This window comes from Myxine glutinosa, chromosome 1, assembly GCF_964187855.1.
Source record: "Myxine glutinosa chromosome 1, kmMyxGlut1.1, whole genome shotgun sequence".
In the NCBI taxonomy this organism is placed as follows: domain Eukaryota; kingdom Metazoa; phylum Chordata; class Myxini; order Myxiniformes; family Myxinidae; genus Myxine; species Myxine glutinosa.
The window spans coordinates 397,101,062-397,128,283 of NC_136261.1; the positions used below are offsets into that span (position 1 = coordinate 397,101,062).

The 27,222-nt window shown below is 43.6% G+C and overlaps 1 protein-coding gene across 1 annotated transcript in view; it reads left to right on the forward strand.

The window, feature by feature from the left end:
- Window positions 1-422: 422 nt before the first annotated feature.
- The window catches only part of LOC137419639 (uncharacterized), a 175,416-nt gene continuing 148,616 nt past the window's right edge, over window positions 423-27,222 (forward strand). Inside the window, exons 1-8 of the mRNA XM_078785297.1 lie at window positions 423-1,977; window positions 13,784-13,905; window positions 14,036-14,403; window positions 14,585-15,129; window positions 15,229-15,738; window positions 17,176-17,482; window positions 17,581-17,640; window positions 19,120-19,968. Coding sequence (XP_078641423.1) covers window positions 1,204-1,977; window positions 13,784-13,905; window positions 14,036-14,403; window positions 14,585-15,129; window positions 15,229-15,738; window positions 17,176-17,482; window positions 17,581-17,640; window positions 19,120-19,968 — 3,535 coding nt within the window. The 5' untranslated portion in view covers window positions 423-1,203. The remainder of the gene's footprint in view (window positions 1,978-13,783; window positions 13,906-14,035; window positions 14,404-14,584; window positions 15,130-15,228; window positions 15,739-17,175; window positions 17,483-17,580; window positions 17,641-19,119; window positions 19,969-27,222) is intronic.

The window sequence follows — 27,222 nt, forward strand, 5'->3', positions numbered from 1 at the left end:
TCAAAAAAGAGTCCGCCGCCACGTACTATTACATATAGTTCCCACACATTTTACACACTGTCCAAATATTAAAGTATGAAGGTTTTAGTTCGTTTAGAAAAGATCACAAACAACACAAACATACTTTTTGCAAGTGCTCTGGTAAGTCAAACTTTGATGGGACTGCATCATGACGTAGTCTTTTGGTTTGGCCTGTAAGATCGAGGTCCACAGGTAAAAAGTGTTGGCTGCACACGACATCCCAGGGCTTTGGCTTCCACCCCTCTACCCGTTTCATCTGAATACACCATTTCCTTCTTCTTTCTTCATGCCCTTCACTGGTGGGGAAGCTGAAAATAAGATAGCTAATTGTTTAAATTCAATCTGATTGAGCTGCATGGAAAGCAGACCTCAAACCTGCAGATTTTATGAGGTCTACTACCCTGTAAACACAAATAAGAGATATACATGTCATATATTTAGAAGAGATATTGTGGTATTCAACTTACAGATGAAATGTCAGACCATTCCCCTTCCTCTGTATATTTCGGCATCTTGCATGTCCACACTGCCTGGGCATCTTAACTGTAGCCTAGGCTACTCCCTCCTATATTTGAAGAAAGAACAAGCACAATGTAAAAGTTAATGCTTATATTTATAATGCTTATATAAATATAATAGGCCTACCTTTGACTGCTTGGCAATAATATTGAATACAGGATAAGTCAACCCCTTGGTGTTGAAGATCTCGGTTGAGAATTCTAACCCCATGAGAATTCCTGAACATGGCCAAGTTTCCTCATGAGTCATGGATAGTCCCAAATGTGCCCCAGAATCTCCTATCTTTATTCAATGATTTATGAGAGCTGCATTTTGGAGGTACATGTACCTCATGGAAAGCTGCATGTGTTAGTGCAGACATTTAAGAGAATTAACATTCTACTATGAACCAGTGTTAGTGTAGACAGGCAGACGATGCGTTAAATATCACCAAAGTTACAACATTATCAGAGTCTGGCAACTGAATGTGTTTTAATCCAATGTACGACACTAACCTGATACTTTGTTCGCCAGTTGTAGTCAATTTAATCAACAATAACTTGCAAATGACGATGACGCGAGTGCATTCCACAGATGGCAACTTGAAAGCTTTCCTGTGGCAAGATGGCGGCCGGAAATCTCGCCCTGTCGTGACCCACTGCCAATCTATATATATATATATCTATGCCCCACAAGTGTTCTGTGTGCAAAAAGATGTTCAAGCAGGCATCACATTTACATGAACATCAAAGATTGCATATGGGAGAGAAGCCCTACAATTGCTTGGTGTGTAATATGGCCTTTTCTCATTCATCAAGTTCACCTCGACATCAAAAAATACACACCGGGGAGAAACCCTTCAAGTGTTCTGTGTGCCCAAAGATGTTCAAGCAGTCAGCACATTTACATCGACATCAAAGAATGCACACCAGGGAGAAGCCCTGCAATTGCTTGCTTTGTAATAAGGTGTTTAATCGTTCATCAACTTTGTCTCAACATCAAAGAATACACACCGGGAAGAAGCCCTATAATTGCTTGGTGTGGAATATGGCCTTTTCTTATTCATCAAATTTGTCTAAACATCAAAGAATTCACACAGGCGAGAAACCCTTCAAGTGTTCTGTGTGCCCAAAGATGTTTAAGCAGTCAGCACATTTACATGAACATCAAAGAATGCACACGGGAGAGAAGCCCCACAATTGCTTGGTGTGTAACAAGGCATTTCTTCATTCGTCACATTTGTCTCAACATCAAAGATTGCACACGGGAGAGAAGCCCCACAATTGCTTGGTGTGTAACAAGGCGTTTAGTCGTTCATCACATTTGTCTCAACGTCAAAGATTGCACACGGGACAGAAGCCCAACAAGTGTTCCGTGTGCCCAAAGATGTTTAAGCAGTCAGCACATTTGCAAAGACGTCAAAGATTGCACACCCGGGTGAAGCCCCACAATTGCTTGGTGTGAAACAAGGCGTTTAATCATTCATCAAATTTATCTCAACATCAAAGAATACATAACTGAACTTGTAAAAATATTTCCAAGAACATGTGTGAATAGAAGATGCTCCTCATGAAATGGAAACATCAGTGAATACAGCCCTCAAGATTCCAAACAAACAAAAATAAATATGAACAAATTCACACAGACAAATGGGAGAACGACAAAATAGCAGGAAGATGGAAAAGACATGGACAGATTAGAGACACACAAAGGAGGCTCATTGGATTGGCTGAGAGATCAGCTGAACTGTGATGGAGAATGAGTCAAAATGATCGTCCATTACCATGAACACAATACCGATGGTTTTAAGAAGGTGGCGGGACTGAGTCAATTGGACAGATGTAGATTCTGCAAGGAAGAAATCAAAGTATGAACCACCTTCTATCGGTATGTAAAACACTCCTCTCAGAACACCTGTACACATGAATACAAAACAATGCATGCACTGAAATATCTACAAAAACGTCAATATCCCATTCTAATATGAAAACTGCAATGGCACTCGGTAGAGTCTGAACAGTTTGTAGAGCACATACGTCTGCCAGTCTGAACCGTATGGTTTGTATCCCATTGAGAGGACTGATCTGGATCCAGACCTGAACCGAAATCGAATTGCTTGTTCTTGTCATCTCAACAACTCATCTACCGAGTTTTGTCATTTAAGTCGTCCACAATTTTTTGAAATATCATGCGACATATCGTTTTTGCCCCCATCTCTCAATGGTGAAGAATCTCTTCAACATTCTCGTATCTGGATCCGTATTCAGATTCGTGGTAGAGTGATGTATTGGCCCGCCGATATCTGGCATTTTGAGGTTTTCGGCATCGGCTGATGATGGTGCCGATATGGCTGACATTTTAAAAACGCCCCAAAAAAATCCTTTCATTCTCGTGGTGCGAGGAAGCTCGAGCTTCCCCTTGTGCCAATATGGCTACTTGGGAACGTTCGTGAGAGCTTACTGGGAGTGCTCGAAATGCCAAGGAGGAATTTAGTATGGAAGAAAAGATGTTTGAGAAATTCAGATTCAGAGCCAAATCTTTCTTCAACCCGCATTCATCTGACCCACACGTTGTTGTAGGAAGTTTACACACAGGATGGAGGACGGGTGAAAATAAAATGAAAGTTGACACGAAGACCTGTCCAGTGCAGCTGGTGAGTGGATCCAGACATCGAAAGGCATCACAGACCTGTTATTGCTCCATCTCACACGGCTGCAGTCGCTCGTCCCTCTGAGAAGTGACGCCAGTGCTTCATGGCAAGGACGCAAGTTGTACAGCAAGTCATTCCTGATCGAAGCGTAATTCGACACCTGGAACATTACGACTGAGTTGACACGGTTCAAACCCACACTCCTCCATTCCAAGCAAGAGAGTTTTTAGTGAAGTTGGAGCCATTTGTGAGAAGAAGAGGAGCAGGCTGACTGGAGAAAGTGCACAGAAACTTTGTTTTCTGCATTTCAACTTGCAGCTCTTAAACTGGGATTACTGAACTAAAACTAAACAGAAATGATGCTGTTAACAAGTGCGCGAAAACCTTTCCTTTATTGGGGTTTTAAAGAGTTTTCATTATTTGTTTTTGTGTGGACAATTAATTTTGTTGATGATAAATTTACTGATTTAAAAGAACAGGATGTAGAGTGCAGACCTACTGAAGAAAATGCTGCTGTTCACACAAGTGGCCAAAGACGTTTTATTTTGAATTATTCTGCAAAGTCTTTCCAACTTTTTTGCTTTGGTTTTGTACGTTTTCTTATTTTAAAACATGAGGAGCAGACTAACTGGAAAGAAATGCTGCTGTTAACAAGTGCAATGTACTTTTCTTTTTTTTGAGTGAATAATATATTGTGTTAAATAAATTTGTTAATTTAAGTTCAACAATTTTGTGTAATTATAATTTTTGTTTTTTTAATTCTTCAATCAGATGGACATATCACCATTATATCGGTCATCGGCCCCCATGCTCTTTCAATATTGGCATCGGCCCTTGAAAACCCATATCGGTCAAATTCTAATTCAGATCTTCACCCGAATCAAATTGATTCGTCCTTGTCAAACAGCCAACTTGTCCAACAAATTTCATCCAAATCCATCCACAAGTCTTTGCGATATCCTGTTCACAGGATGGAGGGGTGAAACATACAGGGGTGAAAACACAACCTCCCACACTATCGGTGTTTGAGGTAATCATGTAATCACAACCGAAAAGCGACAATTGAAAACAAGGATGTAATTCTCATGTACTCCCTGTCTATCCCCTCAAGCGTGAGTACAGAAGACAAAGCATTGTGACCAGATATAGTTCCCCAGATACAAGAAGGACGAGAACGGCCAAACCTACCTCTGCCAAGCTGAACAGTTTACCTTTTGTATCCCACTGATCGGCCTGATCTGGATTCGGAGCTGAACCAAAATCTAATCATTTTGTTATTGTCACTGAACCAACTCATTCCAACATTTGTTATTGTCGGTCTATGAAACAATGGTACCATTAATAGACATAGCGGTAATACCACCGGTGCTCACCTGGTAGAACAAACAGTATACTGCACTGACTAAAGGTATTTTAAACCAATTTCAATGGTTGCAAGAAGACAGGGCAGCATGTAGAATCAAACCAACATTATCTTAAGACTTTAAACAAACAAAGAAAAAAAAAACCAATTTTGGGGGTAAATACCCCTCCCCCGCCCCTCCAGCTCCCCCTCAACCCTGAACACCTCTTCAGACCGCAATTTTTTCAATGCCAGCAACAAACTTTGGGACATCACAGGTGATGAAGTTTGTGGTCAAGTTTAATCTAAAGTGTTTGTAGTTTCAGAGGAAAAAGCAAATCCTATTTTGGGGGGGTCCACTTTGACCCCTACCCCCTTAAACCCTGATCTTTTTAATGCCATGAACAAACTTTCGTCACAACATACCAAATGTAATTTGCGCCAAGTTTGGTCACAATCCCATCATTGGTTTCGGAGAAGATGTTGCAAGTTTTTGCAGGCTGGCGAACTGACGACGCATAAGCTCCCAGAACAACGTTCCAGGTGAGATAAAATATGAGAACTGTACATGTGCACAAGGTTAAGAAATACATTTATTGTCTTAGAATGTCACAAAATGCACTTAATATGTAACATTCTTTTCTGAGAGTTGAACGTACAAGGGATGTTTAAAAAAAAAATTTGGATACAAAGTCAAGGCTCATGCAAGAGCCAACAAATTTAACACATAAATATAAACACACATACAAAACACACAATAAAGGGAGCGGGAGACAAGAGGGGGAGAGAGAGGGAAGCACACAAGCACAACAACAGTGGAGAACAAGAACATCGGGAGATTTGGGGAAGGGAGAGGGCTGAGGGGAGGGAGATAAACGGTATAAAACAAATGGACACCACCCGGAATTTAAGGAAAGGAGTCGGAGATTGAAAAAAGTGGATTTGGGGTTTATTAATGGGGGTAGAAAAGATCAAGGTTTTGGATGGGGGAAGACAAGAGATGGTGGTGAACAGCTGTTTTGAAGACCTGGAGGGAGGCATGGGATTGAAGAGAGCGAGGCAGTTTGTTCCAGAGGTGGAAAAAAAGAGGAATGAAAGAGTGAAGGTGAATAGAGAGTAATTGTTATCAATTCATTTATTAATTTAGTTATTGTTATGTTGTTAAAAATACACCTGTTATGTCTCGTGTGGATTTCCCAGGGAAGTGACCATCCTAGAAGTGTTTTTTATGATCCATGTTAATGAAAAATGTCACCACCCTTTTACAGCCGAGGGTATCCACCTGCCCCCTCGTCCCCACCCCGACGATGTAGTAGGATTTGTTTCAACAATCGGAAGCCCCAATTTTTAGTTCACCTGGAACGAAGTTCAGGGGAGCTTATAGATTAGACGGATTTTTGAGAAATGTGAATGTTTGGTGCAGTTTTGGGTAAAAGTTCGGAACCTCACTTTTAAACATAATCAGGGTATGCTGAATTAGATTAACCCGGTTCCCAAGCCGAACTTTGAGGGGGGTTTTTTTTTTTTTTTGGAGTTCAGAATAAACTGCTGAAGAACTTGGGCATTGGTGAACTCACAGAGGAGACAATCAAATCTGCAGAAGCCTTCCTCTGCAGAATATACAGACTTGGCATTTAATATGGAATATATATTTTTTTCTTCACTTGAGTTTACTTTCTTAACTCAGTATATCAATCTGATGAGTTTCTTTTACACTTTGGTGATTTATTTGTTAAAATAACCATGTCACTGATTGTCTGTCGCAGAAAGAAGTCAACAGCAGGATTATATCACAGGTGGCGTGGCAAAATGTACGGACAGGTGCATTTGATGATTGGCTTCACAGTCGGGTATACAAGGGTTGTTGCGTTCTGTATTAGTGGAAAACAACTGCTGCACGTCTCCAAAAGTTATTGTCGCTTCCTCTGGAGATGGTCCGTCAACTCGACAATGCTATTTGTCATGGAGTGGTGGCTTTACGAAATTACGGCATGAAACAGCGTGCTATTGCTCAGCAGTATGGCATCACTCAAGGTTAGGTGTCAAAGATCCTGAAACGAAATGCTCAGAGGGGTGTCCCTACTCCAATACCGAGGCCAGGACGTCCCCGCAGAACCACAAGGAGGGATGATCGCCAGCTGCACCGGTTAGTCCGCAATGGCCGTACCAAGTCAGCGAATCGGCTCAAGGCTGAGTGGCAGCAACTGACAAATGTGCCTGTATCCAGAAGGCTAGTCAACCAACGACTGGTTCAAGCAGGCTATCGTGCCAGGCGTCCCCTGAGAAAGCCACGCCTGACCTGATGACACCGCCAGCGCCGATTGCAGTGGGCCAGAGAGCACCGTCAATGGCAGCCAGGACACTGGAATCACGTGATCTTCAGTGACGAGTCTAGATTTCTGATCTATCGTCAAGATGGCCGCGTCCGAGTGTGCAGACAAGTGCATGAAGCCTACAACAAAGATTGTATAGTGCCAAGAGTCCAAGCTGGAGGTGGTGGGGTGACCGTTTGGGCTGCTTTTCATGCAGGGGGCAAAACTGACCTGGTTGTTCTGAATGGAAACCTGAACCAGTTCAAGTACAGGGCCATTCTGGAAGAAACATTGCCTCCATTTTCTCGTGCAGCCTTTCGAGGAAACTTTGTCTTCCAAGATGACGATGCACGGCCTCATCGTGCTCACATGATCCAACACTTTCTTGCTGACCGTGGTGTAGAGCATATGGAGTGGCCTGCCATGTCCCCAGATAGGAATCCAATAGAGAACTTGTGGGCAGAATTAACGCATCAAATTGACCACTTGGTCCAGCAGCCGACCTCTGTGCGTGAATTGCAGCAGACTATTGTCACTGCATGGCAAGCGATTCCTGTCCAAACCTTGGCAAATCTCGTGAACAGCATGCCTCAACGTGTACATGCTCTCCTGAATGCTGGTAGGGGTTACACGAAGTACTGAACTGTAATTTTACTGTCCATAATCCCAGTCGTAATTAGGTTTACTCTCCATGAAATGGAGAGTAACCTATTAATTACTGCTAGAGTTTTTCTTATTATTATTCTTCTGCCATATTTTGCACCTCCGAAAACTTAATAATTAATGTTCTCAGCAACCGCTGGTCGGATTGACAGGAAATTTTCAGCAAATGATCGTCTCGGCTCGGAGAATTTTGTAATGCTAATTATGACGTCATAGGTCACGTGGTATGGGCGCCATCTAGTAAAACAAATTCAAATTTTCCCCTCTGAATCTCCGAAACGCCTCAATGGAAAAATTTGAGGAATGGCTCATTCTAAAGAACTCTTCAACGGGAACAAAAGACATGTGTATCGAGTATATTAAAAATGCTAACGTTAAGATGTTAGAATTCGTCAAACAAAAAATTTTCTCCCCCGAAAATGGGATTTTTTTCCCAGATGCTTAGTTAAACAAAACTCAGAATGCAAAAGTTTTCGAAGTCATACGTCACATGGTTCGGCCGCCATCTTGTTTTCCGTGAAAAAACGCAAAAACCCCTTTTTCTCCGCAACGGCTGAACGGATCGAGCCCAAACCTGGCATGCATATTCGCATACGCATGACGAACAAAAAAGTCAGTGAGCACGACGTCATCCGACACATGGTTTCAGAGTTAGGACGTTTTAAAGCTCAAACTAGAAATGGAATCACCTCCATAATTTGTGGAGATATCGAGTGGAAACTTTACACAAATGTTCCTCATGGGGGTATGTTTCATCGTTACTTGAAACGTTGTGATAAGTCACATGGTTTGGCCGCAATAAATAATGGAATTTAAATTTTAAAAAGCTTGTACCTCTTGAACCACTGTATGGATCGACTTGAATTTTCAAAGAAATGTAGCTCTCATCACGGGGAAAAAGTGTGCAAAATTTCAAGATGATTGGATGTACCTACTCGAAGCTATAAGTCTTTATTGTTGAAAGAAGAAGAAATACACCGATTGTCTTTCCAGAACGTGATCATGATAACGCGATCTCCCGCGGTCATTTGAACCTCCAAAAAAATTATAATTGCAGATTTGTCAATAGATGAGGCATATTAACAAACGAATGAAACAGATTTGCTCAAATTCTGACTATTTTAAACTCGATCGTATTTCACTCAAAGTTGTGAGCGACTGAAGAAGAAGATGTTCATCCAGGACGTCATCACTATAACGCGATCTCCCGCGGTCATTTGAACCTCAAAAAAAATTATAATTGCAGATTTGTCAATAGATGAGGCATATTAACAAACGAATGAAACAGATTTGCTCAAATTCTGACTATTTTTCACTCGATCGTATTTCACTCAAAGTTGTGAGCGAATGAAGAAGAAGATGTCCATCCAAGACGTCATCACTATAACGCGATCTCCCGCGGTCATTTCAACCTCAAATGAAATTCCAAATTGCAGATTTATCAATAGGGCAGGCATATTAACAAAGGAATGAAACAGATTTGCTCAAATTCTGATTTTTTTAAAATCGATCGCATTTCACTCAAAGTGATGACTCACTGAAGAAGAAGAATTCCTTCCAGGACGTGAACATTATCACACGATCTCCCACGCCCCACGGTCATTTCAACCTCAAATTAAATTCAAATTGCAGATTTATCAATAGGGGAGGCATATTAACAAAGGAATGAAACAGATTTGCTCAAATTCTGATTTTTTAAAAATCGATCGCATTTCACCTAAAGTTTGAGGTACGAAAGAAGAAGAAGAATCGTTTAGCTTCTCAGATAAAATAAATAATTCTGTCTGCAATTTCAGGTTAATTTTCTTTTTCAAATGGCTTTTTCTGCAATCAGTGCATGGATTGACACGTGTGGATGTGTGTGGGTGTGGGGGGGGGGGGGGGGGAGGGAGGGAGGGATGTGTGTGTGTGTGTGTGTGGGGAGGGGAGGTTGGTGTGTATGTGTGTTAGGGGGGGGGGGGGGGGTGGGGGTATGTGTGTTTGTGTGGGTGTGGTGGGGGGGAGGGTGTGTGTGTGTGTGTGTGTGTGTGTGTGGATGTGTGTGTGTGTGTGTGTGTGTGTGTGTGGATGTGTGTGTGTGTGGGCGTGTGTGTGTGTGTGTGTGGGGGGGGTGGATATGCGTGTATGTGGGGGGGGGGGGTGTATGTGTGGAGGGGTGTGCGTGTGGGGGGGGGGGGAGGGGGAATATGTGTGTGTGGATATGTGGAGGGGTGTGTGTGTGGGGGGTGGGGTGTGGGGGTGTTTGTGTGGGTGTGTGTGTGTGTGTTTGGATATGTATGTGTGGGTGGGTGGGGGGGTGTATGTGTGGAGGGGTGTGCGTGTGGGGGGGAGGGAGAATATGTGTGTGTGGATATGTGGAGGGGTGTGCGTGTGGGGGGAGGGGTGTGGGGGTGTTTGTGTGTGTGTGTGTGTGTGTGTGTGTTTGGATGTGTATGTGTGTGTGGGTGGGGGGGGGGGATATGTGTGGGTGGGTGTGGGGAGATGGATATGTGTGTATGTGGGGGGGGGGGTCGTGTGTGCGTGTGGAGGAGGGGGGGTCGGATGTGTGTGTGTGTGTGTATGTATGTGTGGAGGGGGGTGTGTGTGGGGGGGGGGTGGGGGTGTGTGTCGGGGGATGCGTGTGGGGAATGTGTCTTGGGGGGTGGGGGGAGGGGGATGTGCGTTTGTCTGGATATGTGTGTGCGTGTTGGGGGAGGGGTGTGCGGGTGTTGTGTGTGTGTGTGTGTGTGTGTGTGTGTGTGTGTGTGTGTGTGTGTGTGTGTGTGTGTGTGGATATGTGTGTGTGTGTTGGGGGTGGGGTGTGTGTGTATGTGTGTGTTGGGGGTTGGGGTGGGGGGATGTGTGCATGTGTTTGTGTGTGTGTATGTGGGTGGGGGGTAGGGGGAATGTGTGTGTGGGGGGGGAAGGGGATGGGGTTGTGTGTCGGGTGATGTGTGTGGGGGATGTGTCTTGGGGGGTGGGGGGAGGGGGATGTGCGTTTGTCTGGATATGTGTGTGCGTGTGGGGGGAGGGGTGTGCACGTGTGTGTGTGTGTGTGTGTGTGTGTGTGTGTGTGTGTGTGTGTGTGTGTGTGTGTGTGTGTGTGTGTGTGTGTGTGTTGGGGGTGGGGGGATGTATGCGTGTGTTTGTGTGTGTGTTAGGGGTGGGGGGATATGTGTGTGTGTGTGTGTGTGTATGTGGGTGGGGGGTAGGGGGAATGTGTGTGTGTGGGGGGAAGGGGGTGGGGTTGTGTGTCGGGTGATGTGTGTGGGGGATGTGTCTTGAGGGGTGGGGGGAGGGGGATGTGCGTTTGTCTGGATATGTGTGTGCGTGTGGGGGGAGGGGTGTGCACGTGTGTGTGTGTGTGTGTGTGTGTGTGTGTCTGTGTGTGTGTGTGTGTGTGTGTTGTGTGTTGGGGTGGGGGGATGTATGCGTGTGTTTGTGTGTGTGTATGTGGGTGGGGGGTAGGGGGAATGTGTGTGTGTGTGGGGATGTGTGTGTGTGTGTGTGGGGGGGGGGGGGGGGTGTGCGGTTGTGTGTCGGGGGATGTGTGTGGGGGATGTGTCTTGGGGGTGGGGGGAGGGGGGTGTGCGTTTGTCTGGATATGTGTGTGTGTGTGGGGGGAGGGGTGTGCGCGTGTTTGTGTGTGTGTGTGTGTTGGGGGTGGGGTGTGTGTGTGTGTGTGTGTGTGTGTGTGTGTAGGGGGGATGTGTGTGTGTGTGGGGGTGGAGGGATGTGTGTGTGTGTAGGTGGGGGGGGGGGGGGTTGGTGTGTGTGTGTGTGTGTGTGTGTGTGTGTGTGTGTGTTTGGAGAGGTGTGTGTTTGGGGGGAGGGGTGTGGGTGGGGGTAGGGGGGATGTATGTGTGTGTGTTGTGTGTGTGCGTGTGTGTGTGCAGGGGGGATGTGTGTGTGTGTTGGGGGAGGGATGTGTGTGTGTGTGGGGGGGGAGGGATGTGTGTGTGTGGGGGGGGGGAGGGATGTGTGTGTGTGTGTGTGTGGGGGGGAGGGGTGTGCATGTGGGGGGAGGGGTGTGGATGTGTGTGTGTGGGAGGGGGTAGGGAGATGTGTGTGTGTGTGTGTGTGTGTGTGTGTATGTGTGTGTATGTGTCGGGGTTGTATCCAAGGGGGTTGTGTCAAAGCATGTCCAATGAAAGTGGGATTGTATGAAAAGTGGGGTTGTATGAAAAGTGGGGTTGTATCAAAAGTGGGGTTGTATCAAAAGTGGGTGCAAGTAAACCGGTCATCACTGCCAGCAGTTTTAAAGTGGCAGTTCTAGTTTAACTTTTGTTTTTGTTAAAAAAAAATTTGGCTAATGTGCAAAATAAAGAGATACTTCTGGAAAACGTACTGAAGTTTAACACAGTACTGTCCGTGAATTGAGTTCGATATCAGTTTACATCACTTTCAAGGATCAATTTATTTGTTTCAAAATGTCAAATGTGGTTTTTGTTTCTTCTAAAGGTCACATTAACAAAATCTAGAATAATTTCAACATAATTCCAATGAACTTTTGGTTCTAAGACATCTTGAAAAGTAAGTTCACCCCCACAAAAAAAATATTCCATATTAAATGCCAAGTCTGTATAATGTGCACAGAACAACCTCTGTTGATTCAGCACGACATATGTTGTTCTCAAAGACTGGTAAACCAGAAACAATGTCACCGACAAGTGATGCTCTTCATTTCCATTTGATGCGAGTGCACTATCAAGCCATGGTCTGGAGAAATGCTCATTGTGCCATACCTGACCTTCCTCCTGACCTGAGTCCAATCCCAGAAAGTTGCCTCGAGATGATTTGTTGTGCATGCCAGAAGCAATGCAAGTCTCGACGCTGCAAATGTCGCTATTCAGAGTTGAGGTGCACATCAATGTGTGGCTGTCAGAAACAGAGTGATGATCAGACCCCTTGTATGAATTTGATGTAGTTTGGCAAAACAACATGTGTGACATTCCTGAATGTTTGTGCTTCATGGCCATGTGTACTTAATTTTAGAATAAATGGTTGTATGAAACATTCTTATTAAAACCATTTCCCATTTTATAGTGTCCAATTTCAATATCAGTTTGAACGTCTCTTTCAATATATCGCCAACCATAATATAGACGAGACGGATTTATGAAAAAAGGCCATGTATAAGCTTCTAGGTGCATTTTGGGGTACAATTTGCAAAGTTAAAGTGAAAGAGCTGCATGTATATTGCACTTACATGATGTATAAATGCTTGTTCAAAGAAATTGTCCAAAAATGGCAATTTGGCAGCCATTTTGTTTATGCTAATTCGAAGGTCAAAAACTCAAAATTCGGCTTGAAAACCGGGTTCGTCTAATTCAGCATACACTGATTATGTTAAAGTGATGTTCCCAACTCTTACCCAAAAATGCACCTCAAAGCTTATCCATGGCCTTTTTCCATAAATCAGTCTCGTATGTTATGTGATGGCGCGTCGTCCGTCCTTCATTCAATCCGTAAACACTTGAAACTTCTTCTCCGAAACCGCTGATGGGATTGTGACCAAATTTGGCACAAATGATACTTGTTGTCAAAGCCGGCCGCTGGTATATACACTCTATGCGGTTGTTTCGGGCCACAACCGCTAGGGGGGGGGGGGGGGGGGCACACACGGCCAACTCAGTGTGTAGCCATGTAACGCTGGGCTAACGTTGCTGTCAACGTTTTGTTGTTATGCAGCAACGCCATCGCCAGCACCTGCCTTCTCTCTCCCAATCTCCCATTCACAACTTATTTTGACCAACAGAGTACACAAATGGCTCCTAAAATAAAATTTATGTCTGGCGCTCAAGGGCGGAAGAAGAGAAAATTGGAGATGGTAAAAAAGAACACAGGATAAAGGTATGTGATTGTTTGTTTGTTTGTTCTGATTGAATGAATCTGACCGTCGTTTTTCTTGCAACATTAAAGTCGTCTTTTAAAATAACGTGCAGTGCCCGTTCAAAACATACCTGTTCCAAATAGGCATTATTTGGATAAACTGACTACATATAAATAGGCCTGGAAGATACATATAACATACCCATGTAATGTCTTTCAGCCTATATTTAAAAAATAATAATAATCTAATCTATAATCTTTTCAGGGGCATTATTGAAATATTTTGGAGCAACCTCTGCTGCACCAGGACAATCTACCTCGTCAGCTGACATGACTGCTGCTGAGGGAACATCGTCAGATTCAGAGACTTCAGGGGCATCTACTCCCTCCTCTGACGTGACTGCGTCTGCTGCAGAGGTCGTAACTGAGGTACCACAGCCTTCTCCACATCCACTAATATTCCATCTGCCACCTCCTAATATCCAGTTGCAGCACAACCGCAAGATCCATTTGGCTGGCCATCTATCCTGTCAGATGCAGACAGGACAGATATTGTACGCAGAGGTCCGTTTCAGGTTGACCCAGCATTCACCTTTCCCAGAAGGCAGGTGGTAGACGTTTTCATCACCACTGCACATACAGGACACTGGTAAATGAGGAAACAATTAAGTGGAGCTGGCTCGTCTACTCCAGGAAAATCAATGCAGTTTACTGCTTCTTTTGCAAACTGTTCTCCAGCAAGACATACGAGTTGGTTAAAGAGGGACTGTCAGACTGGATGAACATTGGGGCCTTGTTGAAAACCCATGAAAACAACCCTGATCACACAAAGCATATGGTCACATGGAATGAACTGGAGTTTCGACTCAAGAAAGGGAAGACAATTGACCTGGTAGAAATGTCCCTTATTGAAGCATCACAAAAACGCTGGAGGGAGGTTCTCAATCGCCTGGTCGCCATTATTCAGTCATTAGCAGAAAGAAACCTGGCTCTCAGGGGAACTGTTGACGCTTTGTACAGTCAGAATAATGGCAACTTCTTGAAGGAGGTGGAACTTTTAGCCAAGTTTGACCCAGTAATGAGGCAACACGTCAGCCAGGTTGAAAGTGGAATGAATTATCATGCCACCTACTGAGGCAAAACAATTCAAAATGAACTGATTACTTGCATCAGTGACAAAATGATGGAGAGAATGGTGGCTGAAATTAAACTGTCCAAATATTATGCCATAATTTTGGATTGTACCCCAGATCTCAACCACCTGGAGCAAATGTCTGTTGTGATCAGAAGTCAAGCTGGAAGAAACACCTGAGATCAAGGAGCACTTTTTAGGCTTCCAGGTTGCACCCGAATCGACAGGTCTTGGGTTGTCTGATCTCATTTTCAGCAGCCTGGAAGAGCTGAACATTCCCTTCAGTGATTGCAGAGGGCAATCATACGACAATGGTGGCAACATGAAGGGCAAAAACAAAGGAGTGCAGGCAAGGCTTTTGGTGAAGAACCCTCGTGCCCTGTATGTCCCCTGTGGGGCTCATACATTGAATCTTGTTGTGGCTGATGCTGCCAAGAACTCTGTAGATGCTACCAGTTTCTTTGGCAATGTTCACAAGATCTACACTCTATTCTCTGCTGCTCCCCAGATATGGGCCATTTTGAAACGGCATGTCACCATTACTGTAAAGTCCTGGAGTGAGACGAGGTGGGAGAGCCGTGTCAACAGCATCATCCCTTTGCGCTACCAGGCATCTGGCATAAGGGATGCATTGTTAGAAGTCAGGGAAAAGGCAACACATGCCATCACAAAAATCGAGGCCCAATCTTTGGCAGAGGAGGTTGGGTCATTCAGATTCCAGATTTGCACAGTTGTGTGGCATGAGGTCCTCTCCAAGATCAGCACAGTCAGCTAGCTACTGCAGTCTTCCACAATGCAGTTGGATGTGGCAGTCAACCTCCTGGAGAGTACTAAGAGCCATCTGTTAATCTACAGAAACGATGGCTTTGCTGCTGCACAAGCTTCTGCAAAAGATGCATGTGAGGAAATGCATGTGGAGACCGTACTCAAGGAGAAGAGACTGCGAAGCACGAAGACTCATTTTGCCTATGAAGCACCAGATGAGCCAGTCAGCGATGCCCTGAAGAGGCTAGATACCACATTTTTCAATGTGGTCGTCGACTCTGCCATTGCATCTTTGGACGACCGGTTTGAAACACTTGGACAAGTTAAAAGCAAATTTGGGGTACTGCAAAACTTCCCAACCTTGGATGATGAAGCACTGGAGAAACAATGTGACGAGCTTGAGAACACACTGAGGAGTGGAGAGGAAGCTGACATTGATGGGAGAGAGCTTGCCAGGGAAATCAGGAACCTTCCTCAGTTACCCACAAACAGGATGACTGCATTTGAACTGCTGGACTTTGTCCACAAGAAGGAACTGAGAGTTGTATCCAAATCTTTGGATATCCCTGAGGATTGCCTGTACCCTGCCAGTGACAGTGGCATCAGCTGAAAGAAGCTTTTCAAAGCTTAAGCTGATAAAGACATACCTGCGATCATCTATGGCACAAGACCGCCTCACTGGACTTGCCATCATTAGTATTAACCATGAGGTTGGCAAGCAGGTGTCTTATGATGATGTCATTCACGGTTTTGCTTCAAGAAAATCAAGGAGGCAAAGATTTTGAGGACTTTCTCCCTGATGTTGGATGGTGGTGAAAGGATGGACAGCTATAGTTTCTACAGTAGCCTATAGCTGTTGTTTTGTACAATAGTTGACACTTTTGTAGTGCTCACTTTATTTATTTTGAATATTTTGCACTCATATTGATTGTTCATTGCTATTTAATTGTCAAAATATTTTTGTTTTTATTGGTGTTCATTTGTCATTGTCGACTTAATTGTTTCTTAACTTCACAAATTTTAATATATTTTTAATATACATTGTTTTCAAATAAAGGAAGAGATTTGTTGTTAATTAATTTGTCCATCTCCATTGTGTGTGTGTGTGTGTGTGTGTGTGTGTGTGTGTGTGTGTGTGTGTGTGTGTGTGTGTGTGTGTGTGTGTGTGTCCATTCATTTATGAGCAGTGTTTGATTTGGTGGTTGCGCTGGGAGTGTTTTGCGCCACCAAAATCCGAAGGCCGGCCCTGCTTGTTGTGTTGTGACTAAAGTTTGTTCACGGCATTAAAAAAAAATCTGGGTCTACCGGGGGTCAAAGTGGATCCAGGTTTGCTCCCACAAAATAGGAATTTTCTTTTTCCTCTGAAACTACACACACTTTCGATGAAACTTTACCACAACCTTCACCACCCGTGATGTACCGAAGTTTGTTTACGACATTTAAAAATCTGGCCCGATGGGGAGGTTTCCCCCCCAAAATAGGTATTTCCTTTTTTTTCAGAAATAACATGCAATTCCGATGAAACTTGACCACAGCATTCCCTTCATCACCCATGATGTACCAACGTTTGTTCCCGGCATTTAAAGAATCGGGGTCTAAGGCGGTCTTTGAGGGGTAGGGGAGAGGTGGGAGGTTCTAAACAGCATCATTCGAATCACAAATTCATATCATACCATTAATGTAACTTTTTTCTTTGAGGTAAATTTTACGAACACTCATGACGTAAACAAATATACCTGCCTTCTCAGGTTGGAATGATGTCCACGGACCATTAGGTTCCGTCTTGAGGCCCACTGATTGGTCACGACCCCCCGGTTGAGAATCTCCAGCTTTCGTGTTTATCATCCACTTCGAGCGAAGGACAAAAAAACAACAACAACAACAGGTGATTTATTTGTTTTGAATCGGCGTGTGTTCTTGGACGATAATGGATTCTCGGAGCGCTCGGTGCGGCCTCGGTCTTGTCCTTACCTGGCTGAAGATCCAGGGTCTATCGGAGGAGTCTCTCAGAGCCGCCATCACTGGTCTGGGGATCGAGATCTTCGGAGCTCTCTGTGCCCGAGCCGAGCCCGCTCCGGTGAGGGATCGACTGTGTTCTTTAGCCGCACGGAAGTTCACCTTCACCATGTACGTCGAGCTATGTCGGTACATGGAGGCGTGCCGTGCGGGGCGAGGATCGGGACAGACCGTCGTGCTCGGATGTGGTGAGGAGACCGGAGGACTTGGTGGAGTCCTGCAGATCAAGATGGAGGATTCGGCTGAAAACGAGGAAAACTACCCGGGGAATGGTGAGTCGTGGGAACTGCGGAAGTTCATGATATATTTTATATCTCTGCCGATGATGTGGCTGAAGCCATTTTGTATTCGTGTTGTCCGTCCGTGAAAGGTTTTCGTTACCGCGATAACCGAAGAACGTCTGAAGAAATACAAGTCAAACCTTGTGCAGGTATGTTTCATGAGGTAAAGATTAACTGGTTACATTTGGTCATGTTGAGTTAAAATTATGTTGCTGCACCAACTTGTGAACAACCGATGCGATTTTGTCTCCCACTCCCTTTGTTATATAATGGGGTCCATTGCATCAAATTTTCATTGCTCTTCACGGCCTTGAAGCAAACGTGCCTGCAGGACTCAGGGGGTCTTTTGGGTCATCAAGGACTTTTTGGGTCCTTGGTGACTTTTGGGTTTTTGGGGTCATGACGAACTTTTGGGTCCTTGGGGAATCTTGGGTCCTGGGGGACTTTTGAGTCATCAAGGACTTTTTGGGGTATTTTGGGTCATTAAGGACTTTTGTATAATCTGAGTCTTTTGGGACTTTTGGATCCTCGGGAATTTTTGGGTATTTTGCATCATTCAGGGACTTTTGGGTCCTCTGGGATTTTGGGTCCTTGGAGACTTTTGGATCTTTGTGTCATTAAGGACTTTTGTGTCATCTGGGTCTTTGGGTCCTTGGGGACTTTTGGGCCATTCAGGACTTTTGGGTCATATGGGTCTTTTGGGTCCTTGGAGACTTTTGGGTCCTCAGGGACTTTTGGGTCAAGGACTTTTTGGTTCCTTGGGGACTTTTGGGTATTTTGGGTCATTAAGGACTTTTGGGGACTTTTGGGTATTTTGGGTCATTAAGGACTTTTGGGTCATCTGGGTCCTTGGGGACTTTTGGATTCTCTGGGATTTTTGGGGCCCCAGGAACTTTTGGGTCTTTTATGTCAAGGACTTTTGGGTCAAAGACTTTTGGGTCCTTGGGGACTTTTGCCTCTTTTGGGTCATTGAAGACTTTTGGGTCATCTGGGTATTTTGGGTCATCAAGGACTTTTGGGTCCTTGGGGGACTTTTGTGTCTTCTGGGAGTTTGGGGTCCTCATGGACTCCTGGGTTTTCTGGGTCCTTTTGCGTTTTTGGGGTGATTAAGGACTTTTTGGTCCTTGGGGGCATTTAGATATTTTGGGGGCCTCGGGGACTTTTGGGTCATTTTTGGTTCAATGGTGACTTTTGGGTCCTCAGGAAATTTTGGGTTTTTAAGGACTTTTTTGGTCCTTGGGGACCTTTGGGTCATTAAGGACTTTTGGGTGAATATATACTTTGGGTCCTTGGGGACATTTAGATGTTTTTGGGTCCTTGGGGACTTTTGGGTTCTTGGGGTATTTTGGGTCACAAGTGTTAAAGGGTCTTCCAATGTTTAAACTCTAAGGGGTCTCATCCGCCTCAAGGGTTAAAAGGCACATTTGAATTGTCAGTCATCAAATAATAGACTTGCGTTATAAATAGACACAAAGTATGACACACACACACACACACACACACACACACACACACACACACACACACACACACACACACACACACACACGTTCTACGAACTCGTTTTTTATGTTTCTGTTTCATTGCAAAAGTAAATTATTGACACTGTTGGTGAATTGTTTTTCCAGATAAACATTTGGGAAAGTTTCCCCCGTCGGTCGACACAGAAGTTTCTCTCAGTCATCACATGACATGGACTTTTTGGCAGGATTTTGATAAATTTAAGGGCGATTCTAAAAACAGCAACAACAACAACAACAACAACAACGGTGACGGGTGTATAACGATCCTGCAACAACAAATCCACAGAAGTGAGAATCCATGCAGGTTTTCTCTTTCCAACAAAGCCTTCACCTCTTCATCATGTTTGAAAGAATGTGAACAAATACACACAGGTGAGAAGCCACACAGGTGCACTGTGTGTCAAAAGGGATTTACTTACTCTTCATGTTTATCGAAACATCAAATGATACACACGGGAGAAAGACCCTACAAGTGTTCTGTGTGCAGCAAGGTGTTTAATCGTTTGTCACATTTACATGAACATCAAAGATTGCACACCAGAGAGAAACCCTACAATTGCTTGGTGTGTAACAAGACCTTTTCTCGTTCATCAAGTTTACCTCGACATAAAAGAATACACACCGGGGAGAAACCCTACAAGTGTTCCATGTGCCCAAAGATGTTCAAGCAGTCATCACATTTACATGAACATCAAAGATTGCACACGGGAGAGAAGCCCTACAAGTGTTCCATGTGCCCAAAGATGTTCAAGCAGTCATCACATTTACATGAACATCACAGAATGCACACGGGAGAGAAGCCCCACAATTGCTTGGTGTGTAACAAGGCATTTTCTCATTCATCACATTTGTCTCAACATCAAAGATGGCACACGGGAGAGAAGCCCTTCAAGTGTTCTGTTTGCAACAAGGCGTTTAGTCGTTCATCAAATTTATCTCAACATCAAAGAATACATAACTAAATTTGTAAAAATATTTCAAGAAGATGCTCCTCATGAAATGGAAACATCCGCGAATACAGCCCTCAAGATTCCAAACAAACAAAAATACATTTGAACAAATTCACACAAATGAGATCACGACAAAATAGCAGGAAGATGGAAAAGACATGGACAGTTTAGAGATACACAAAGGAGGCTCAATGGATTGGCTAAGAGGTCAGCTTAACTGTGATGGAGAATGAGTCAAAAGAAACGCCCATTACGATGAACACGATACCGATGGCTTTAAGAATGTGGTGGGACTGAGTCAGTCGGACAGATGTAGATTCTGCAAGGAAGAAACAAAGTATGAACCACCTTCTTACCATCTCTGTTCTATCAGTTTGTAAAACACTCCTCTCAGAATACCTGTACACATGAAGACAGAACAATGCATGCGCTGGCATATCCACAAAAACGTCAATACCCCATTCAAATATGAAAACTACAATGGCACTCGGTAGAGTACATACCTCCGCCAGTCTGAACAGTATGTTTTGTATCACATTGAGAGGACGGATCTGGATACAGACATGAACCAAAATCGAATCGCTTGTTGTCATCGTAACAACTCATCTTCCTAGTTTTGTCATTTAAGTCATCCACAATATTTTGAAATATCATGCTTTATATCGTTTTTGCATCCATCTCTGAATGGTGAAGAACCACTTAAAAATTATTGTATCTGGATCCATATTCAGATTTGTGGTAGACGGATGTATCGGCCGGCCGATATCTGGCATTGTGAGGTTATCGGCATCGGCTGATGATTGCGTCGATATGGCTGATATTTTTAAAACACCCAAAAAAAAGCTTTCCTTCTCGTGGTGCGAGGAAGCTGGAGCTTCCCCTTGTGTGAATGTGGCTACTTGGGAAGGTTCGTGAGAGCTTGCTGGGAGCGCTGGAAATGCGAAAGAGGAATTTAGATTCAGAGCCAAATCTATATTCAAACCGCAACCATCTGACCCACTCGTTCTTGAAGGAAGTTTACACGCATGGTAGAGGATGAGTGAAAATGAAATGAAGTTTACACGAAGACCCGTCCAGTGTAGCTGGTGAGTGGGTCCAGACATCGAAGGGCATCACAGACCTGTTGTTGCTCCATCTCACGGCTGCAGTCGCTCGTCCCTCTGAGAAGTGGCGCAAGTGCTTAATGGCAAGTGTAGAAGTAGAACTTCTACATTAATTCCCAAATTAATTAAGACTATCTTGTTGGATAAGTTTCCCTGTAGTTAATTGCAGTTCTTGCAGGAAAATCACAGAAAGTATGTTTAAAATATTCTGTATCATTTTATCTCTCTGCACATGTGGAAAATGAATTTGTGTGCTGGGTCAGTGAATAATGTACTCTTGCACTGTGCCAATGAAAAAGTGTAGTCTAAGCAAATTCTTTGAAATGCATGTATTTTCCTTTACAAGTGAAATCATATATACATTCATCAAACTTTGAATGCAATGCAAAGGCAACACTGCAGTGAAATCATTGCCAAATGTTGTAAAAGAAATAAGGTTGCTCAGGGGATCACACTTCTGAAAGGTCATCTGTTATTCTTATATCTCAAAAGCATACCTTCGGGTTATCTTGTGCATGAGTAGAGTCAGATGTGGGGACCAGAATGTTTGAACCCTCTTGTAATTTTGAAGTAACATCGTACTCTTGAGAGGAGCTTCAAAGGACTTTGCCCTTATAAAGAGAGAAATCTGGGAGAGAACAGGGAGAAGAAGACTCTGCTTGCTCTTGGTGTCATGTTGAGAAATCCTGTGCTGTAAACCAAAGTGAACCATCACATGGAACTCTGCTAAACTCTCTGTCTCTGTATGTTAAATACTATGTGCTTCAAACAAGCCTAGCTTTCTTCTCCCAATAATTAATAAATTTCCTAAAACCAACCTTTGTGGACATTGCTTAGACAAGCACACCTCTGCTCTTCTTCCTCCTCTCCACCCCATCTCACCAATTAATCCTGCTCCGTCACAAGGAAGCAAGGTGTACAGCAAGTAATTCCCGATCGAAAAGTAATTCGACACCTGGAATATTACTACTGAGTTAACACGGTTCAAACCCACCCTCCTCCATTCCAAGCGAGAGAGTTTTTTAGTGAGGTTGGAGGGATTTGTGAGAAGCAGAGGAACAGGCTGACTGGAGAAAGTGCACAAACTTTGTTTTCTGCATTTCAACTTGCAGCTCTTAAACTGGGATTACTGAACTAAAACTAAACATAAATGCTGTTGTTAACAAGTGCACCAAAACGTTTTATTTTGAATTATTCTGAAAAATCTTTCCCAACTTTTCTGCTTTGGATTTATATTATTTCTTATTTAAAAACCTGAGTGGCAGTCGAACTGGAAAGAAATGCTGCTGTTTGCATGTGCAATGTACTTTTCTGTGTTTTTGAGTGAATAATATATCGTGTTAAATGAATTTGTTAATTTAAGTTCAACAATTTTGTGTAATTATAATTTTTTATTATTAAATTATTTAATCAGATGCATATATCGTCATTATATCGGTCATCGGCCCTCATGCTCTCATTATATTGGATGGCATCGGTCAATATTGCCATCGGTCAATCTCCAATTCAGATATTCACCATAATCGAATTGATTCGTCCTTGTCAAACAGCCAACTTGTCCAACAAATTTCGTCCAAAAAAGTTTTTCAGATATCCTGTTCACAGACACAAACACACAGGGGTGAAAACACAACCTCGCCCAACTTTAGTGCTTGAGGTAATCATGTAATCACAACCCAAAAGCGATAATTGAAAACAAGGATGAAATTCTCATGTACTCCCTGTCTCTCCCATCAAGCGTCAATGTGGAAGACAAATCATTGTGACCAGATATAGTTCCCCAGATACAAGGACGAGAACGGCCAAACCTATCGTTTTCCTTTTGTAACCCACTGATAAGCCTGATCTGGATTCGGACCCTAACCAAAATGTATGGGTTTGTTATTGTCACTGATCCAACTCATTCACCAAGTTTTATCATCATTCATCCACAACCTTTTGAGATACCATTCTTCATGTCGTTTCTTTGCTCGATCTCTCAATATTGAAGAATAATTTAAAAATGATCTTATCCAGATCTAGATTCGATTCTCACAAAAATTGAGTCATTTCTTCCGTGTCACCTAACCAACCTCTCCACCAGGTTTCAGCTGAATCTATTCATAAAATTTTGAGATATCCTGTTCACAGACAGGCGGGGGTGAAAACATAACCTCCGCTCACCTTTGATGGTGGGGGAAAATATATGGCATTGCTCATTGGGGTGTTCCTGATATAAAAGGGGAACAAGAGTTGCTCATGGGGAAGTTCTACTGCACCTCGTGCTCTCAAAGCTTCATAACGGAGGCACCTGAAGATGCACCAAGTTTCCAGTCATCCAAAATACACTGATTGTTATTGTACAGATGATGAAAACAGATTTGTGAACCACACCTGGAACGACACAAGAGGGAAACCATTCACCTGTATTGGGTGTGGAAAGCAGCACCGACCATTTTAAAAATCTTTTGGTTTGGCTCGGCTGGGGTTTGAGCCACCAACGTCCCAAAACTAGATATCTGCGATCACCCACAACTTACCTTTGGCCTGCGATCCAATGACAGCCAGATTCCTTTGGCCACCATATGACCGTGACCTTCAATATTTATGAATAAATGAAGAAAATGTGTCCCCATCTACAATCTATCCCAAAAACTCAACATCATGAAAATCGGAGGAAAGTTGTTGGGGTTAAAATCAAAAAGGTGTACACAGGTATATAAAAAGGTACATAATTTTTTTAATTGCGTCAAACCTGAAAACAGTAGGTCGAGGACAATAACCAAATATCAGGTGCACAACTTCAGTGTATGTTCACTATTAACGATGCAATAACATCTTGGAAGGCCAAGCGGTCTTTGAGATTCCATATGGAGAAAATTGAGTGATGACAAAAAAGGTTTTTTTTATTATTTGCGTTATTTTATATTTTGGGCATTACCTTTTCCACTGCCATTTGACCTTATATTAACCTTTAACTCGGAGGGGGTATAATGTAAATAAAGTGTAAATGCACCTTGGTCTTGGTTCGAAACTGTCTCGCGAGGGCATTTTATTTCCAATTGAATAAACTTCAGTTGAGTTATGGTGAAAATGTTAAAATAACTATAATTAGGTCATCACCTTAATATTAGGTCAAGTTTGAAAAAGACAAGTCAGAAGACGACAATGGTTCACGAGCGAGTGGTATTCAATGACAAAGGACGGACTATAACCGAAACAGGCCTGGCCAGGCCAGGCCCGGAAATGTCAAAACGAAGGTTACTGACCTCAAAATGAGATAGAAAATAATGTATAATCAGTTATGAGGTTTGTTAACTGCACAATACCGAAAATTAGGTTAGATTTCGACAACTTTGAAAATTTGACCTTTGTGACCTTCAAAGGTCAAAGGTGGAAGATTCTGAAATTTGTTGGAAAACTTGTATTTCATGATGTATGTGATAATATAAGATCATGTATGACATTTCACCCAATCAGGAAGCGAACAATGTAATAAAACCATCAAAAATTGACTCTTCTAAATTTCGTGACCTTGTGTCCTTGACCTTGGGGCGAAAATGAAAAATCGAGCTCCGTGGGGCTTGACACATGACATTGGCCGAACCAAATACCGAAACCCCTGTCAGATTCCACCAAACCCCTCGGAGAAGATGTACCTTGAACTCGATTACCCCCGAAAAAGACATCTTTTTCGGGCGTGGCTCCGCCCACAATGGGCGCAATCCGCCCAATCTCGTCAGGACACAACTATATCATGATATCAACCTCCCACCCAAGTTTCATTAAGATCGGATGAAATCATTGGGTAGTTATGCTGCGGACAGACAGACAGACACACACCCATGACAAATATAGTGGTCACTCTGTTTGATAACTCGTGAACCAATAAAGCGAACTCTGCGTACTTTCTATTCACATTATTTGATGCAAAACTTTATTCCGAAATTCCCAGTAGTTTCCGAGATACAACTTGGACAAAAGAAAAATGAAATTCTAAATGGTGGTTTTGGCCTTCTTGGGGTCTGAAACTCTGGTACCATTAAAATTTTTACCGATTGTAGAAACAAATCCTACTACATCGTCGGGGTGAGGACGAGGGGGGCAGGTGGATACCCTCTGCTGAAAAAAGGATGGTGACATTTTTCATTAATATGGATCCGAACAAACACTTATAGGATGGTCACTTCCCTGGGAAATCCACACGAGACATAACAGGTGTATTTTTAATAACATAACAATTACTAAATTAATAAATAAATTAATAACAATTACTCTCAGCTCACCTTCACTCTTTCATTCCTCTTTTCTCCCACCTTTGGAACAAACTCCCACACACTCTTCAATCCCGCTCCTCCCTCCAGGTCTTTAAAACAGCTGTTCACCACCATCTCTTATCTTCCCTCATCCAAAACCTTGATCTTTGTAACGCCGGTGAATATACCCCAAATCCACCTTTTTCAATCTTCCACTGCTTTCGTGAAATTCCTGGTGGTCTCGATTTGTTTTATACCGTTTATCTCCCTCCCTCCTCCCCCCACCCCCACTCCTCAGCCCTTCCCCCACCCCCACTCCGCAGCCCTTCCCCATGTTGTGATTGGTACTACGTACTGCGTAGTGACGTCTGGGGGGAGTGGCTTCAGTGGTTGATGGCGGCTCATCATGATGGCCGTGTGCTCTGTGAGAGCTTGGTATCGTCTTTAATAAACCACTTGAATTGAAGGAGATTCCTGAACTTACTACATGGTGGCAGCGCGGGATCGTGAAGATCAACAAGTAGTTTGACGTTTGGTCTTGTTTTTCTTTGCGGATTACCACGGCGGCACATTCCGTGTTTTTTTCAACATGGCGAAGTTCCCTACAATGGACTGTTCCAGCTCGGAGCTGGCGGAGACATTCAAGTTATTCAAGCAACGAATGAACTTGGTGCTATTGGACGAGGGCATCGATACTAAAGCCAGACAGGCCATCAAGATTCAGATTGCTGTGGGAGACGAAGGACTGAGGCGAATCAATGCATCGACTCTGAGTGAGGATGATAAAAAGGATCTGGATAAATTATATAGATTATTCGAGGATCAGTTGGACATTCATGTAAACTTTCGGATTCACCGGCTGGAAATGATGAGATTTCGGCAGCAAGAAGGAGAGTCCATTGATGATTTCATCAACCGATGCCGACGGAAGGGAAGGTTGTGCAATTTCTCCGAAGCAGAACTCTCGGAACGGATTATCGAGTTAATTGTTGCGAGCACCCCACATGATGATTTTCAAAAGCATCTGCTCGACCAGGAGGTCGGGTACGACATGGACCTGGTTTTAAGTGAGGGACGCAAGTACGAAGCAATGGTAATCGGAAAGCAGGCCATCCAGAAGATGGAAGGGCCTTCATCGTCTGTGAATGCCATGACACATCGACAAAAGTGCAAAAAGTGTGGACTATCACATCCACCACGAAACTGCCCAGCATACAATGATTATTGTAAGTATTGTGGTGAACTGGGACACTGGGCCCGTTGTTGTGAAAATCCCAAACGAAGCACGAGATATGCTGATGGATACGAGTGGAGCCGCCGTCCTGCAATGGGTGGAAGAGGCCGTCGAGTCAGCAGAAGCAAGTTGAGAGGTATGCTTCGGGGAAGGAACAATAATGGGACCTCGGTGAATGAAGTGTCGGGGTATTGTACTGAAGGCGATGAAGACAATTACGAAAGTGACACTGACGCATATGAACACGCCAAGCCGTTTCATGTGATCAGGGTATCCGCACTGTGTATGAAGGAGACGAGGGATGAAGTGTACACATTGTTGAACATTGTATGCCCTGACATGAAAGGTGCATACAAACTGCAGTTGAAAGTGGATACAGGGGCATCAGGGAATACTTTGCCAACGCGTATTGTGAAGGACATGTATGGAAACAAATGGATGTCAAAACTGACTCCACTTGGTGGGACCAAGCTCACTGCTTACAATGGCAGTGAGATCAAGTGTCATGGAATCCTAAAGCTCTTGTGTCAATATAAAGACTCAGATTGGTTGATGTACCTGGACCTGCAGTACATGGACTACCAGCGTGTGAACGGCTCAACATCGTCACCATAAACGGCATTGCTGAGCAACGAAGGACATTGCTGAAGGCTGCACCTCCAGCATCAAGGATTGCAAAACCAATG